At 36.0% G+C, this 16,639-nt stretch overlaps 1 protein-coding gene across 2 annotated transcripts in view; it reads right to left on the reverse strand.

Annotated features, from left to right (window-relative positions):
* The window catches only part of LOC131159735 (TOM1-like protein 5), an 83,972-nt gene that overhangs the window by 32,751 nt on the left and 34,582 nt on the right, over positions 1-16,639 (reverse strand). For both annotated transcript variants that reach the window (XM_058114877.1, XM_058114876.1), the window contains exons 4-7: positions 9,785-9,863; positions 9,495-9,593; positions 9,302-9,415; positions 6,144-6,301 (exon numbers count right to left, since the gene is read on the reverse strand). In XM_058114877.1, the coding sequence (XP_057970860.1) occupies positions 6,144-6,301; positions 9,302-9,415; positions 9,495-9,593; positions 9,785-9,863 (450 nt within the window). The remainder of the gene's footprint in view (positions 1-6,143; positions 6,302-9,301; positions 9,416-9,494; positions 9,594-9,784; positions 9,864-16,639) is intronic.

A 16,639-nucleotide genomic window follows, 5' to 3' on the forward strand; every position in this document is an offset into this window, starting at 1 on the left:
AAGGTTATCGTAACTGGGTTGCTTAGCAAATAAGCGGAAATAGGAAGACTCCATGAGTAGGACTTGAGAAGGTAAACGATTAATCAAGTAACTAGTAGTTTTCAGAGACTCAACCCAAAACAAAATGGAACAGAGGATTCTAGCAAGAGAGTACATACCACATCTAGGAGATGATGATTTTTCCGTTCGGCTACTCCATTCCATTGGGGAGTAGCAGGACATGAATGTTGATGAATAATACTTTTAGAAGCCAAAAATGCCTGAAAGTCAGTAGACACATGTTCACCACCAGAATCTGTGCGTAATATCTTAATAGAAATAGAAAACTGATTGTCAACATATGCTAAAAACTCATTGAAAGTACGACAAACCTTAGATTTAGAGCGAAGAAAGTACACCGAAGTAAATCTGCTATGATCATCAATGAAAGTCACATAGTATTTAAATATTTCATGTGAACTAACCGGGGAAGGTCCCCAAAAATCACTATGGATAAGATCAAAGCACTGAGAAGCTCTACTAGCATGCAAAGGGAAGGGAAGAGTTTTGCTTTTACCAAGTTTGCAAAAGGTACACTCGAGATAAAGAAGAACGTTCTTTATTACCAAGTAAACCAGAGTTCAATACATAAGATAAGATCTGAGTATTGGGATGGCCTCAACGACGATGCCACACCATACTAAGATCTGAAACATTATTACAAGTAAAATAATAGAAGAAACTAGAGAACGTGCTGGAATAGGCAAAAGTAATGGAAACAAGCGCCCCACTTTAGGTCCCTTCGCGATCGGCTCCCCCATTACTTGGTCTTGCACAACACAACCATTACCAAAAAAAATTAACAACACAATTGTTATCAACTAATTGACCAACAGAAATAAGATTCATGGAAAGCCGAGGAGCAAGAAACACATCAGTGAACTTAGAAGAGGCATCTCCGACAGCAGCTATTGGCAAAGAACTGCCATTTGCAGTCTGAATAGTAAATTGACCAGCGTAGCGCCGAACATGACAGAGGGTAGTGGGATTATTCGTCATGTGATTAGAGGCACCTGAGTCTACATGCCAGAGTTTAGTAGAATTGTTACCTTGGAGCCCCATTGCTGATAATGCCGAAATTAGCATCTGTTGCACCATTTCGGGTGTGCAGTAATTCGTTGTAGGAGGTGCAGGAACAAAGGAGTCACCTGAAGAAGAGCTAGGGGCCGCAAAAGTCACTGTGGGGGCTACATTAACAAAAGTTTATAATGCCTGTGCCTGACGATTCTGCAGGCGAATATGACAGCCTTTGATAATGTGACCCTTCTTCTCGCAATAAGAGTAGAATTTCTTGGAACAATTAGCAGTGACATGCCCAAATTCTTTGTAGCAAAAACACTGCAAGGTACTAGAATGTGCAGGTGGTCTTCGTCGTTGAGCAGCATAAGCCACAGGGACAGACCCTGACCTACCATGAGATTGTGCCAGAGTAAGTTGAGTACTAAGCCGTTGTTCTTCACAAAGTAACTCACCAAAACAAACATCAAGAGAAGGAACAAAAGAGTGATTCAGCAAAGACGAGCGAACTGATTCATACTCAGGGCGGAGTTTCATAAGAAACTAATCACGACGACTAGTCTCGTGAAAACTTTGAATAATGGGAGGAGAGGCAACAGGAAAATTCGCAGTAACCAGATCAAAATATTCGTTCCAAAGAGTTAGAAACCCCGAATAATAGTCTTGGATGGAACAATTGTCATGTTTCAACATGGCAATCATATGCTCTAACTGAAAACGACGCGCACCGTTATCTTGATGATATACTATTTTTAAATAAGTCCACATGGATTGAGCAGTGTGATAAGGTCGCAAGTTGGGGACAATATGTGGCTCAACCAAGCCAAGAAGCTAAGACATAATCCGAGCATCAAGCACAACCCATGAAGGACAAGTCGCTAACTCCTTGGATTTATCAGGATTGGGTGCACAATCCGCACCATCAATATGACCCTAAAGATCTTTTTCTTTAGGAAAAGTTCAAATTGAAAATCCCACATAGAATAATTGTTGCCCGTAAGCTTGGCACACACACATGCGGAGTCCATGCTAAATAATGGAGCAAATCGAGAAGCCAAAAAAAAAGACTGTGCCGAAAGAAAAAGACCACCAGAAAATCTAGAAACCCAAAAAATAAACAACACAGGTACAAAGAAAACCAAGAACAACCTGCCTGCACTAAAAAAATAAATCTTGAACCAAAAAAAACCTGTCATGCTGAGAGTCACAAGGACAGAGAAGCACTAGAAACAGCAACAGAGAGAACCAAGACCAACCTTCCTGCACTTAAAAAAAATAAATCTTGAACCAAGAAACCTGCTGTGCCAAGAATCACAAGGACAGAAACCTGCTGTGCCGAGACAGAGAAGTACCAGAAACAGCAACAGAAAGCTGTTGCCTGCTTGCCGAGAGTCACAAACAGCAACAGAAAGCTGTTGTCCGCTTGCCGAGAATCACGAGGACAGAAACCTGCTGTTCCGATACAGAGAAGCACCAGGAACAGCAACAGAAAGCTGTTGCCTGCACTAAAATAAACGGAAAACCAGAAAACCTGCTGTGCCGACAGCCACTCAGCCACAGAAGTACCAAAAGAACAGAGAAAAAAATTTCCAGAAGAGAGAAAAAAAACCACAACAGCCACGAAACCGAGAAGACAAAAAAATTTGAAGGGGAAAAAAAAACCTAGCAGCCGGCTGGCTCTGATACCATGTCAAAGTATTGTGTGAATGGCCGAATGCCCTGGCCTTGAGTTCTGTATATTATATATAGACTTTACAAGAATGCTTTACATGGAATGTAAATAAGGTCTAGCGCGATTCTGACCCTATACATGTAAACTATAATCTGTCAACCCCTATACATGTAAACTAAATATATGCTAACTGTACAAAATAATGAATTGAAAAATAAGGAAATAATTTGTGGGCTGAAGCAAGGAAAGAAATCTTGCTGTTTGCTGTTCCGTTGACAGTGCAATACATCGATTTGTATTCTAACACTATATTGCTACACAATTTTTTTTGCTAACGTGAATAATATTGTACTTGCATTATAATCACGAGTGATGACAGTGAAGGATACGACATTTAAAATAGCTTTTTAAACTTCAGACTAAGATATGGAACGATTGAAGAACTTCTTTTGGAATTAAGGTATCTAGATCTCATTTGGGATTGTCTTTTCATGGATGAAATATGCTCTAGATTTGTTGGATGAGAGGGTTATTTGGACCCAAACCTATTGATGCACCCAGGATCCTAAAAGTAAACCAATGCTAGAAGGGGTGAATGGTTGATAGATCATGGACGATACTGACAAAACATTACTTTTGCAGCGATTGATGTGAGTCAGTTCCTTGATTCTACCTGAACAATCACTAGGATACTGCTACGATCCTGGGATGCTATTCATATCTAGACATATCCAAAGGTGTGCCCAAAAGAAGCTGCCAGTTTTATGATCAGGGTCATATGTGTGTTTAGGAATACACAAGTGCAGATTGGTCGGAATCACCATTTGACAGAAGATTCATAACAGGATATTGTGTATTTGGTGGCAGGTATCTTAAAAGAGTAGGGAACAAACTGCGGTTGCACAATCAAGTGTAGGGTTTTGAGTATAAAGCCACAGCCCATATTACATGTGAATATATTTTATTGAAGAATATGTTGGAGTAAACTTGCATTTGTACATTCATAGCATATGGAGTTGGTAAGTGATAATCAATATGGTGTACAAATTACTTCAATTCCAGTCTTTTATGAGAGGACAACATAAATTGAAGTTGATTGTCATTTTGTTCAAGAAAAACTTGTGCAAAGGCTCATTACAACCACTCATATGAAGTTTGAATATCAGCTGCCTAATCTGTTTACAAAGTGTTCAAGGGCTGCCCAGGTTAATTCATTTGTAGAAAATATAGGAGCATATTATATAAATGCGTCACCTTGAGATGGAGTGTTATAGGTTATGGCATGTTATTTTATAGGTTACTGCATGTTAGTAAGGGTACCATTTCCCTTTTGATATACATGAGACATTTATAAACATGGGAGAACTAATGGGATTGTAGGTTCTCCAACTAAAAGAAATTCTCCTCTTTATTTCCCTGATTCTCTAACAAGATGCACCAATGGTATAGGAAACTACTGACAACTTTTCTTGCAATCAAACATGCTTTCCCCGTACATTATGTAAATCATTGTCAAAAAGAAAAAGGAAGTTTAGGAAAGGAAACAAGCTGTATACCGTCCATATAACTCAACTGCAAGGCACCTGAAATTTTTTTCCTATTACCATTAACAACTTTCAACTCTGCTTGAGCAGTTTACCAGTCATAATCAATCGAATGAATAGAAACTGTAGAAAAATGGAAGATATAATAGAACTACAATTAAGTCCTTATAATATTAGTGCAATGTGATAAGTGATATTGATACCCTTTATGTCATTGTAAATTTAAATTAATTTTAAAAATAGCATTTCCTTTTTATGTTTAATAAATTTAAGCTAAGAATATTGTGCATTAATTAAATGGAAATTAGTGTGTAGTGTGTCTCTTTAAGTTAATAGAGACAGGAGAAGGAAGAGAGAGAAAATTCTGCAGAAGATAGAAAAATAGGAGTACAGAAAATTCAGACAAGGCAGTAAAACGACATATTGGTTAGCTTACTTAGGGAGGGAAGGAAGAGAAGCTCATCAAGCATCCCAGAAAGTGGAAAGAAAGCTTGTTCACTCACTCATGCTGGTCAGCAGATAAACAAAAGTCATTGTATATAATGTCATGGTAGTATACCTCATCAAGCGGTCTACCTGCTTTTCTTTCGATCAGCTGCTCCTCAACTGGGTTAGGGAACTTCTCAGTCCAAAATCAAGGAACAACAAAATAAATTGGAGAACCTAATAATCAAGGTAGGTGTCCTCAATCTCCATTCATTCATGTGAAGGGTATTTCCGCTTATGCGGCCAAGCTAGAAATTGGTACTTGTTTGAGATGGTACATGAGGCTGAAAATTGAGCTACTTGTATAGCTTGCAGTGGTGACCCTAGATAGAGAGATTACCTAGAATAGGGAATGTGCTCATGGCAATCAGTTAACACATAACACCATAAGTGATGAAGTCCTTCTATGAACAAAGTACGCATGCTTATAAAGTTCACATCATAAAGTGATGAAGTCCTTATATGAACAAAGTGTAATTAAGAATGTTTAGTGAGCTTGTCGTTGCTCACCCTATTTCACAAACAATTTTAGGTTCAGACTGTTCAGTTGAATTGAAGGAAAGCCACATGCGCAGAGTTTTTCACTACCGTTTCAAGACATGTAATATATTGGCATGAAAACGCAAAGGATGTATTTTTTTGTCAGCAAACACATTTGGTCCAAGAATTTTGGAAGGGGACTAGTTTGACATGTGGAAATAATGTTGTATATAGACTGAGTAAAACCAAATGGAAAGAGTCTGATGAATGTAAACCTCCTTTTGGTTGTACAATGAAATATATATACGTACTTATGCACATATATAAATATGTATGTGTGTATGTATGTATGCATTCATCTTGTGTTTTAACAAATGCTCATTTTTTTCTGGATTGTTACTTAAATGATGATTTTGCAAATCTATTTCTTTCCTAGGCCTAGCATCTCCATCAGATTTTGGACAGTCATGGCTCCAATATATACAGCCATGACAAACTTTTCCAGCTTTGCCAACAGTTTGCTAGCCCTGATACTTAGAATTGAAGAACAATTGTCCATAAATATGATTAATACAAAACCATATTAGATTTCTTGCAGCATCAAAGACGTGCACAAAATATCAAAAAATTTATTGTAATCTAACACTTAAAAACATTTTATGCTTTGCCTGGACAGTTAACTGACCATGATATTTCAAATGAAACAAAGTAATGAAGTAACAAAGTCTCAAAAATGGATGATAAAATAAGCACTAAGAGAATCTAAATAATTTTTGTCTCAGGAGAAATGAATGTTTGAACACCTTACTATTAGTCTTTCCACAATCCATTCAACAATGAAAATCCCTGCACTGCACAATAGGATCTAGGCAGGTCAAACAATAACTACCAGGGAAATAAAATACCTAGATTCAGGGATAGTTTGAGCTTCTGCTTGCAGTGCAGCCCTTTCATGTGTAGAGGCAGCAAGTTCAGCAACAGGTATATGAATATTGTCTCTTTCAGAAGGAGGATGATTAGATGTGAGGGCACGAGACCGTTGAGGAAACTGCACACCTGCACTCTGAGAAAACCAAACATACTTAATTTAGAAAATAAAGTTGGAATACACTCATTGAATGCTCTGGAATAACCCCCAAAAAATAAATAAATAAGTAGTCAAGTAGTCATTCACAATTACTTCCTTAACATTACCAGGGAACAGATTGAACAAGGACACTGCACACTAAGAACGTTTATTTATGAATATATAGCCCAAAAGTGTATATCCATATTATAGGTAGCGTATAGGAGTGGATACTGCACAAAAAAGAGTAAGGTGCAACCACAAGTTCATGTGTGTATTCATCCAACCATTTAGGTTGTCATATGCAACCAACATAAAAAATACATAGTGAGAGCCTTAATTATTCATGATCCACAGTACATTATAGTGATTTGTCAGAACTCTGAATTTGTCTCTTCTAATTTTGCTCATTACTATGAAAATTTCCTTAAAAGAGTTAATAAAAAATACTTCCATTTTATTTAGTAGTTGAGCACACAATTCTAATCCTTGTGATGTTAGCAGGTACAACATACACCAAATGCCTTACAATATTTTACTACAAGTAAGAGCAACCTCAACTCAGAATACTTTTGATACCAAAAGAAATTTATTTATAGAATAAGAATGTACAAACAGGAGAATAAGACATCTCCTTTTGAAAATCTGGGTTACCCCAGAACAAGTAAAAAGGGAAAACCAAAAAACACTAGAAATGATCCAAAATAATCAGCATGCTGTATCAATCCAACAAGGAAATCCAATCACAGTGAATATCCGAAAAGAAACCCCCTCGAAGTTCCCACTACCCAGACACCAAAGAGAAGCCAAATATTGAAGCTTCTCCTAAACCAACAAAAATGACAACTTCTTCCCTGAGATACGCGTGTTTTATTCCATCCACAGACCTCAAAATACAGAAAATAGGGCACAATTCCATAACTCTTTACCTTCAATTTTCCTGCCAAAACCGACAAATTGAATTGCCAAAAACTCCTCCACTGTCTTTGGACAAACCCAACATTCCCCAAAACAATTAAACAGCTTGTTCCAAATCCTCCTGGCGAAATCACAATGCATGAAAAGATGCAGGGCAGTTTCAGAGCTATTAAAAAAAGCAGCACACATACATCTGGAGAGAGCCTTTAACGGTCTCCTAATCTGGAACAAGTTGTTGGTGTTGATCCTATTAAGCACAACCTACCAGAGAAATGCCCAAGAAGGTAAAGGACCACCCAGCTCCACAATAAAAGAAGAACTAGATCAATCCTGTCCAGAGCTCAAATGGAATAGGTGAGGAAAAGAGGTGGACAAAACAACACTCCCAACAAAAGGTCTTTCCAAAAGCGAACATTGTGCATATACATACAAATTCACGAGAAGCAGCAAAATGCAAGCTGATTTGACAAATTCAAAACGTAAAAATTATTCATTTTGCTTCCTTTATTGGTGAAAAGGAAACCCAAACCTTAGAAGCAATCAAACATAAGCCATACAAAAACCAAGGCCTATGCCTTAGAAGCATGAACAGTATAAGAAACCAGAGCTCCTCTCCACGCAATATGCAAGGTTCATTGCAAGAACTTCAAATAATGACACACTTCCAGGGGATCAGTAAACCCTCCCCTCTGCTCTGGTGCAAGGTCTCACCATTTACCTACATCCATGGAGGAGATTCCTAAGGAGTTAGAAGCTCAAGATCTTTTGGATAAAGTGGATTTAAAGTTGACTAATATTGGCGGAAATAAAGTACAATTGGATGGTGGTAAAAGTTGAAAGATGAAGGGTCAAAGGGAATTAGCTAATTTGAAGAGCTCATAAATATTATGATGGAAAGGGTTTGAAAAGGGGTTTCCTTGGTTAATTATGTCTAGTTTATTTCATGATTTTGCGTTTTTTGCTTCTTCTTTTTTTCCCATGTTTCTTTTTTCTTTGATGCTCTTTTGCTGTTATTGGTGGACTCCTTGTCCCCCAGGTTGTACATTTTCTTCTTTCTATCTAATATAGCTTTTTTTATTATTAAAAAAAATGTTTTATTTTCACATTCCATTCCCACGTTCTATTGCCACATTATCCAGGATCATAGCCCATAATACACTGTTGTTCAAAAAGTACATTGAATGGGTTGTAAATAAAGATCATAGACAGTGTGCCATTGAATTGTGGTGGTATACCGTTGCTGAAGGCATTAGGCAGGGACTCACCAAGGCACACTTATATCTGGAAAACGAGTAGGTATTCAAAAATTGAGATTTCAGTGGAGATGCAAAATTTCTATGAGAAGATTTGGGGGTAGTTATTCCTAGTCTATAAGGTTGGAGTTGAATCATTTTTTTCTTTTTTAGTTTCTATTTACTTTACAAGAGCACCAAGAATTTTAACTTCTTCTTCTTCTTCTTTGATAATAAAAGAAGATATATTAAGAGAAGAAAAGAGATTACAGTACAAAAGAGATTGAGCAATCCCAAAAGAAATAAAAATAAAATTAAAATTAAAAAGACCTAACTAACAAGTCACATAAGGAACCCCCTCTTTAAGCCCTTGCCCACATAGTTCACCAACACTTCAAAGTTTGCTGATTCATGCTGCCCCATGTTCAATTTCTTTTTATCTCCATCTAAGGAAAAAACAATCACAAACCCATCTCACCCATCAATTGTAGAGATTCCAAAGTCCTTATGATATACGTCAACAACTGGAGTGCGCAAAATCCCCTTCCTTACACAAACCATCCTCCTAAATTATAGTAGTGCCCTCTAAACCTTCGATCGGATATGGCGCCATATGCAATATATCGTCAAATAATCCCCACATCATTCTATTCTACAAATCATAAATAACACAAATGCTATATGTAACACAGGTTATTGCTTTTAATCACATTCCAAAGTGCAAATAATGTAGGCCACTAAAGTTTCCAGAAACAGCATGCCATGAAGGTCAGCATGAAATAGCATGCCACATTTCAATATCATCCAAAAAAGAGTGGGGTTACACATGTTGCATATTTGTACCTACCACAAGATCATAATATGCAGCATAATATTGAGGGAACTTTCCAGAAGCTCCACCAAGGGAAGTTTGTGTGGCATCTAGAAGGAGAAAAATCCTTTCTCGTACTGGCAAGTCTGACTGTAAGAGGAAATGAGGAAATTAATTTTAACCATTTAAGATCAGCTCACAATTCACAAAGACATGGGGAAGAAAATACCTTTTTCTTCACTATCTTCACAAGTATAGGAAGAAGTCCTAAATCAATCACCTGCCTATGTATATGTTCTCCAATATTATTCATTAACATCTCCAACAACTGCAGAAATCATAATTATAATCAATAACAGAACTGAAAAGGAATATAACTATGTGTAGTGCCACTTGACAGGCATATCTGAGAGCAGAATATATACCAGAAGGGCAGTCTGTCGATTAAAGGACAATTGACATGCAAAAATTTCATCACATCAAGTAGAAATATTACAAAACCGTAGAGCCTGTACTTACATTAACTGCAAATAGTTGAGTATTTGAATTCTTATGTCCCAGGCGTTTTTTTATTGCTTTAATGACATCTTTGGCTTGCCTGTAAAATTACAACAAATAAAACCAATGGAAGAAAATATGGAGGTTAGAAACTAGATCAATGAAAGCAAAGGAGGTCAAGCTCAGCTTATTATAATGCTCTTAGTGAAGGCTTAGTAGTCAAACCCCAGTCCTCTTAACTGTTTTGTCCCTTTTTTCCCTTATATTGTGTTTTTTGAGCTCTAAAGACAAAGATGATTATTGGTGGAGATCATGAGTTTGGTGGCCTCTATTAGCTAGACAATGAGGTGGCTTGTGCAGCACCTAAGAGTTCATTATCACAGTTTCAATCGCATTATTGTCTTGGCCATCCACCCTTAGAGGAGTTGTATATGTTTGTTCCCAGAGCTGAAGCTGGACATGCATTGTTGGCCCACAGCCAGCTTAAGCTTTTCGGTAAAATGGTTTCTTAATGTTACATTTCATGCTGGAGAGAGAGAGAGAGAGAGAGAGAGGAGTTAAGAGAATGAAATAACCAGTGTGGCCACTACCCACTCTGTTTATAATAAAACAATAAAGTAGACACAAATACCTTTGAAATATTACACTTTCACCTACACTCTTCAACAGTCCCCCATAAGCTGGAGTTCATCACAAATATAGTTAACCCAAGCACCCTCCAAAAGGCTTTGTCATAAATCAGCGAGCTGATCTCCTAATATTGCATGAACAGTACTACGAAGTTTACAATTTTCTCTTTTACAAAGTGATGATCAACTTCACTATGCTTTTTCCTCTAGTGGAATACCAAATTCAATGCAATATGGACAGCAAACTAATTAGACATTAACTCCACAGGTGAAAAATGTGAAAATCCAAGTTCCTCCAACATGCTCCTCAACCAGATTAACTCACAAGCAGCATGAATCATAGCTCTATATTCGCATTCAGCAGTAGATCATGCAGCTACCAGTTGTTCCTTACTCTTCTATCAAATTTCCAGCAACAAAAACACAATGTTCTATGATAGATCAGCTCTCAAAGAGGATCCAACCATCTGCATTTGCATAACCCTATAGTATGACCATGATCATGATGTAACAATCCTCAATTCGGTGCACCATTGAGATACCTCAAGGTGCATATAACTACATTCTGGTGACATGTACAAGGAGGGTTTAAAAACTAGCCAACCACACTGTGTGCAAAGGCAATGTCTTGGTCAAATAACTGCCACATAGTTTAGCTTCTTGACTAAGCTCCTATAATGTGCAGGATTTTGGATCAATTCACCATCATTTGCCCCTAACTTAATATTAGGATCCTTAGGTGTATCTATTAGATTACCACTTTACCTAAAAACTTAAGCTGTTAGGTTATGGGCCAATAATGTACATCAAGCTTTAACACTCCCCTGCACGTGAAGAGACAAACACATGATAAATAACACTCATGATAGGGAACAAAATTATTTTTTAAACATCACACGATAAATGCAGGCAACAAGACTAGAACCCAAGACCTCCTGATAACTAGCTCTTATACCATGATAAATTACCACTTTACCTGCTTAAGCTGCTAGGTTTTGGGCCAACAATGTATGTTGAGCTTTAACACTCCCCCCCACATGCAGTCCAGCAGCACATTGAGAGATAAAAACGCAATAGATAACACCCATTACAAGGAATATAATAATCTTTTGAACACCACATAATAAATGCGGGCAACAAGACTGGAATCTAGGACCTCTTGGAGGGCTCCAATACGAAGTTAGATTACCACTTTACCTAAAAGCTTATGCTGTTAGGTTGTGGGTCAACAATGTATATTAAGCTTTAACAAGTTGCATACAAAATGAAAATTAAAAAAGGAGAAAATACACTAACACGCCCTAAACTATATCATCTATTACAAATGCCCCCTTAAGCTTTTAAAAGTGTAAACTATTTTCATGGTTGTTAAAAACTCCTTCAATTAACAAAAAATAGTTAAAACTAATGGATTATTGTAATGCATATGGCACATGAATGGTTAATAATTGTTTTAGACAATACTACCCTACTAAGCCTAAAGAAGATCATTATTAATAAATTTTACGGAATGAACGTGACAAAAATGCCCATAAGGGGAAAAAAGACAATGATTTTGGTGCGTGGATGACAACAAAAAAAAAACATAATAAAACATAGAAATTAATGGAATTATAAGAATAAAAAAGAAATAAAATTTTGATAAATTCTGTGATTAATTCCATAAATAAAAATACATTATATCTACATCACATGTACAGTATAGTATATATTAATAAAATAGCATATACTATATATTCCAGTTTTCCTATTAACATGACATATATCTTATGGATTACATTGTACTATCCAAAAAACTTAATTAAAGAAATAATTTAACTAATAAATGAAACAATATTTTATTTATTCATAAAATATAATTCATTTTATACATAATGAATATAAATGATATTTGAAACTTCACAACAATTTAGGCAATCCTACTATTGTTTGATCCCTTCCATCTACAAGTTGCTACCAAGTTAGAAGGAGTGAAATTAAACTAAACGAATGTAAAGGTATTTTTTTTATTTTTAGTTAATGGATGTTAACTCCGTTACCCCTTTGATAGTCTAGGAGGTGCAATTATCATTCAAAAGTTCAAGGGGGCATTTGTAATGGATTGTATATTTTAGGGGGTATAAATGTATTTTCCCCTAAAAAAAAAATCTTGGCACTATTTGCTTGGGCAAAAGAGTTTTATTTTCCAATTCCAATTTTTCAAACAATTACAAAAAATACCATCTTGTTTTCCAATTTTCTAAATTTGTATAGCAAAGTTGGAAAACATCTTTTTATTGTTTTCTAAATATCTAATTTCTTATATAATCTTTTGGAAAATTCAAAAACAAGGTGTTTTTTTAACTATTTTGAGATCTAGAAATGAAAAATGAAAACTGTTCCGCCTGTGATGCACTTAAATGTCCTAATTTTTTCACACACAGTCGGTCACAAGCCCGGGTTAAGGAGGAGGGTTGCGTTAGGTAGCTGACAGCCAGCGTAAAATTTGTCAGATCACTATGATATGAATCCTTACCGAATATTTGCTAGGGCGTCCCCTACGAGCGATGCGTTGCACTTGAACCAACCGGGTGTAGCAAAAAGTGGACGAGGGTGGGCTAGGTCGTCGCCCCGAAGCGACGCGCCGTGTCGGCGCCTGGGTACGGTGTCAAATATGCGAGGGCTCCTACATCATTCTGGACGTGGGCAGGTAAAGACGTTAGTTCAGAAAACTAGGATTAGATTAGCAACTTAGAATATAGGGACACTTACGGGTAAAAGCATGGAAATTGTGGATACAATGATTAGAAGAAGAATTAATATAATTTGCCTTCAAGAAACTAAGTGGGTGGGGGAGAAAGCTAGAGAAATCGATAAATCAAGTTTTAAACTTTAGTACACTAGAAAAGAAAAACATAAGAATGGAGTAGGCATTATTATAGACAAAAACTTAAAAGATAGCGTTGTGGATGTAACTAGAGTAAGGGACAGAATTATAAAAATCAAAATGGTATTAGGACAAGAGATAATAAATATCATTAGTGCTTATGCTCCTCAAGTTGGCTTAGCAAAAAATCTTAAGAGACAATTTTGGGAAGAAATGGATAGTATTATACAAGCCATACCAGGGACTGAGAAAATATTTATAGGAGGAGATCTGAATGGACACGTTGGAAGAGATAATAAAAATTATGAAAGGATACATAGAGGATATGGATATGGAGACAAAAATGAGTCTGAGGAGATGATCTTAGACTTTGCTATGTCATATGATTTTAGTATAATGAATACTTGCTTTAAGAAGAGAGAAGAACACTTAATAACCTTTAAAAGTGGACAAAATAGAAGTCAAATAGATTTTTTTTTAACTAGGAGGGTAGATCGTGTATCATGCAAGGATTGTAAAGTTATTCCAGGTGATAGTCTAACCACACAACATAGAGTCTTAGTGTTAGATATATGCATTAAAAAATGGAAGAAAAAGGATAAAATAAACCAGTGTAGGAGAACTAGATGGTGGAACCTAAAAGGAGAAAATATAATAAAATTTAAAGATAAAATGATCAAAGATGGGGATTGGACCTTAGAGGATGGGATAGATTCAAATACTCTTTGGAATAGATTAGCTAACTCTATTAAAAAGATAGCAAAAGAGATTTTAGGCGAATCAAGGGGAAGATTCTCAAATAGCAAAGAAAGTTGGTGGTGGGATAAAGATGTATAAAAAATCATAAAGACAAAAAGAATTTGGTATAAAACGGGGCAAAAATGTAGAAACAACGATAACTTTGAAAAATATAAGGAGGCAAGAAAAGATGCAAAAAGGGCCGTTAGTGAAGCTAAATATAGATCATTTAATAGTTTGTATGATAGATTAGGTACAAAAGAAGGGGAAAGAGATATATTTAAACTTGCTAAAGTTAGAGAAAGGAAGAACAAGGACTTAAGAAATGTAAAATGTATAAAAAGTGAGGATGATATTGTCTTGGTTAAGGACGAAGATATTAAAGAAAGATGGCGAAGTTACTTTAGTAAGTTGTTTAACGAAAACCAAATAGAAGGCTTAAATTTAGAATTGTCAAATGAGGAAAAGACTAAAAATATAAGATTTATTCGAAAAATTAGAGTTAACGAAGTTAAGTTTGTACTAAGAAAGATGAAAAATGGGAAAGCTATGGGACCAGATAACATCCCAATTGAAGTTTGGAAATGCTTGGGTGATAACGGAATTATATGGTTAACTAATTTATTTAATACAATTGTAAAAACTAAGAAAATGCCAGATGAATGGAGGAAAAGCACTTTAATACCTATATACAAAAATAAAGGAGATATTCAAAATTGTAATTACTATCGTGGAATTAAACTTATGAGTCATACGATGAAACTATGGGAAAGAGTAGTTGAACAAAGATTAAGGTTAGAAACGAAGATCTCAGAAAATCAATTTGGTTTTATGCCTGGGAGATCTACCACAGAAGCTATTTATCTTTTAAGAAAATTAATGGAAAAGTTTAGGGAAAAGAAGAGGGACTTGCATATGACATTTATTGACCTTGAAAAAGCATATGATAGGATACCTAGGAAAGTTCTATGGTAGGTTTTAGAAAAAAAGGGTATATGTTGTAGGTATACCGATGTCATTAAGGATATGTACAATGGAGTAATGACTAATGTAAAGACTATAGATGGAGAAACTAGAGAATTTCCAATTACCATAGGTGTACATCAAGGATCTGCTTTGAGTCCTTATCTTTTTGCTTTAGTGATGGACCAATTGACTAAGAGTATTCAAAAGGAGGTTCCATGGTGTATGTTGTTTGCAGATGATATTGTATTAATTGACGAAACTAGGGATGGAGTAGAGGTTGAGTTAGAATTATGGAGAGAAGCTTTAGAATCTAGAGGCTTTAAGATAAGTAGAAATAAAACAGAATATATGAAATGTAATTTTAGTAATGATAGGAGGAATATTGGAGACAAAGTTAAACTTGATGATGAAGAAATAAATAGCACTTGTAGATTTCGATACCTTGGATCTATTATGCAAGCTGAAGGAGAAATTGAAGATGATGTAATGCATAGAGTTAAAGCAGGTTGGGTAAAATGGAGAAGTTCTTCAAGTGTTCTATGTGATCGTAGAATACCCTTAAAATTGAAAGGGAAGTTTTATAGGACAGCTATAAGACCAGCTATGCTATATGGATCAAAATGTTGGGCGACGAAAAAACATAATATCCAAAAAGTAAAAGTTGCCAAGATGAGGATGCTTAGATGGATGAGTGGTATAACATTGAAAGATAAATTAAGGAATGAACATATTCGTGGTAAGTTAGGTGTAGCTCCTATAGATAATAAGATAAGGGAAGGACGACTTAGATGGTATGGACACTTGCAACATAGGCCTTATAGTGCACCTGTGAGGAAGAGTGACTTAGTTACTGTGGGGGGCAGTAGAAGGGGTAGGGGTAGACCTAAAATAACTTGGGAGGAGATAGTGAGTAAGGATTTAATATCTTTGAATCTATCAAAAGAAATGGTCTATGATCGCATAAATTGACAGAAAAGGATTCATATAGCCAACCCCACTTAGCGGGACTAAGGCTCAGTTTTGTTGTTGTTGTTGTTTGTTGATTAAGAATATACAGCCAAGAGAATAAGACATCTCCTTAGTAAAGTCTGGAAAAATTCAAATAAAATAGCATAGAAAAAAATTTGGAAAACTAAAAAAAGCAAGTAAAACCAGTGCAAACTGACAATCCAACACATAGCACCAATGGCACTTGTCGAAAATTGAAAAGAGTTATGTATTGATCTGAACATTACATGTGAATATATACAACAATCCTAGCATTCCTAAAAGATAAATTAATAAATCAAATCCCATGATTTATGGGACACCCTAACAGAATAGGAAACTTAGCTGTATAGGCCTAATTCTAAGGATACAATCTGTTATTAAAAGAATATCCAAAAATAGCTAACTAATTATACACGGTTTTCCCACACTCCCCCTCAAGCTAGTGAATAGGTATTCTCCATTCCCAGCTTGGAAACAATAGTTTGGAAAACAGAGCTACTCAACCCTTTGGTAAGGACATCAGTAAGTTGACCATGTGTAGACACGTAAGGTGTACAAATCAATCCACTATCCAATTTTTTTTTGATAAAGTGTCTGTTAACTTCAATGTGCTTCGTTCGGTCATGTTGTATTGGGTTAAAAGCTACGCTGATTGCAGATTTGTTGTCACAATAAAGTCTCATAGGG

Source organism: Malania oleifera, chromosome 7, assembly GCF_029873635.1.
Source record: "Malania oleifera isolate guangnan ecotype guangnan chromosome 7, ASM2987363v1, whole genome shotgun sequence".
Lineage (NCBI taxonomy): Eukaryota > Viridiplantae > Streptophyta > Magnoliopsida > Santalales > Ximeniaceae > Malania > Malania oleifera.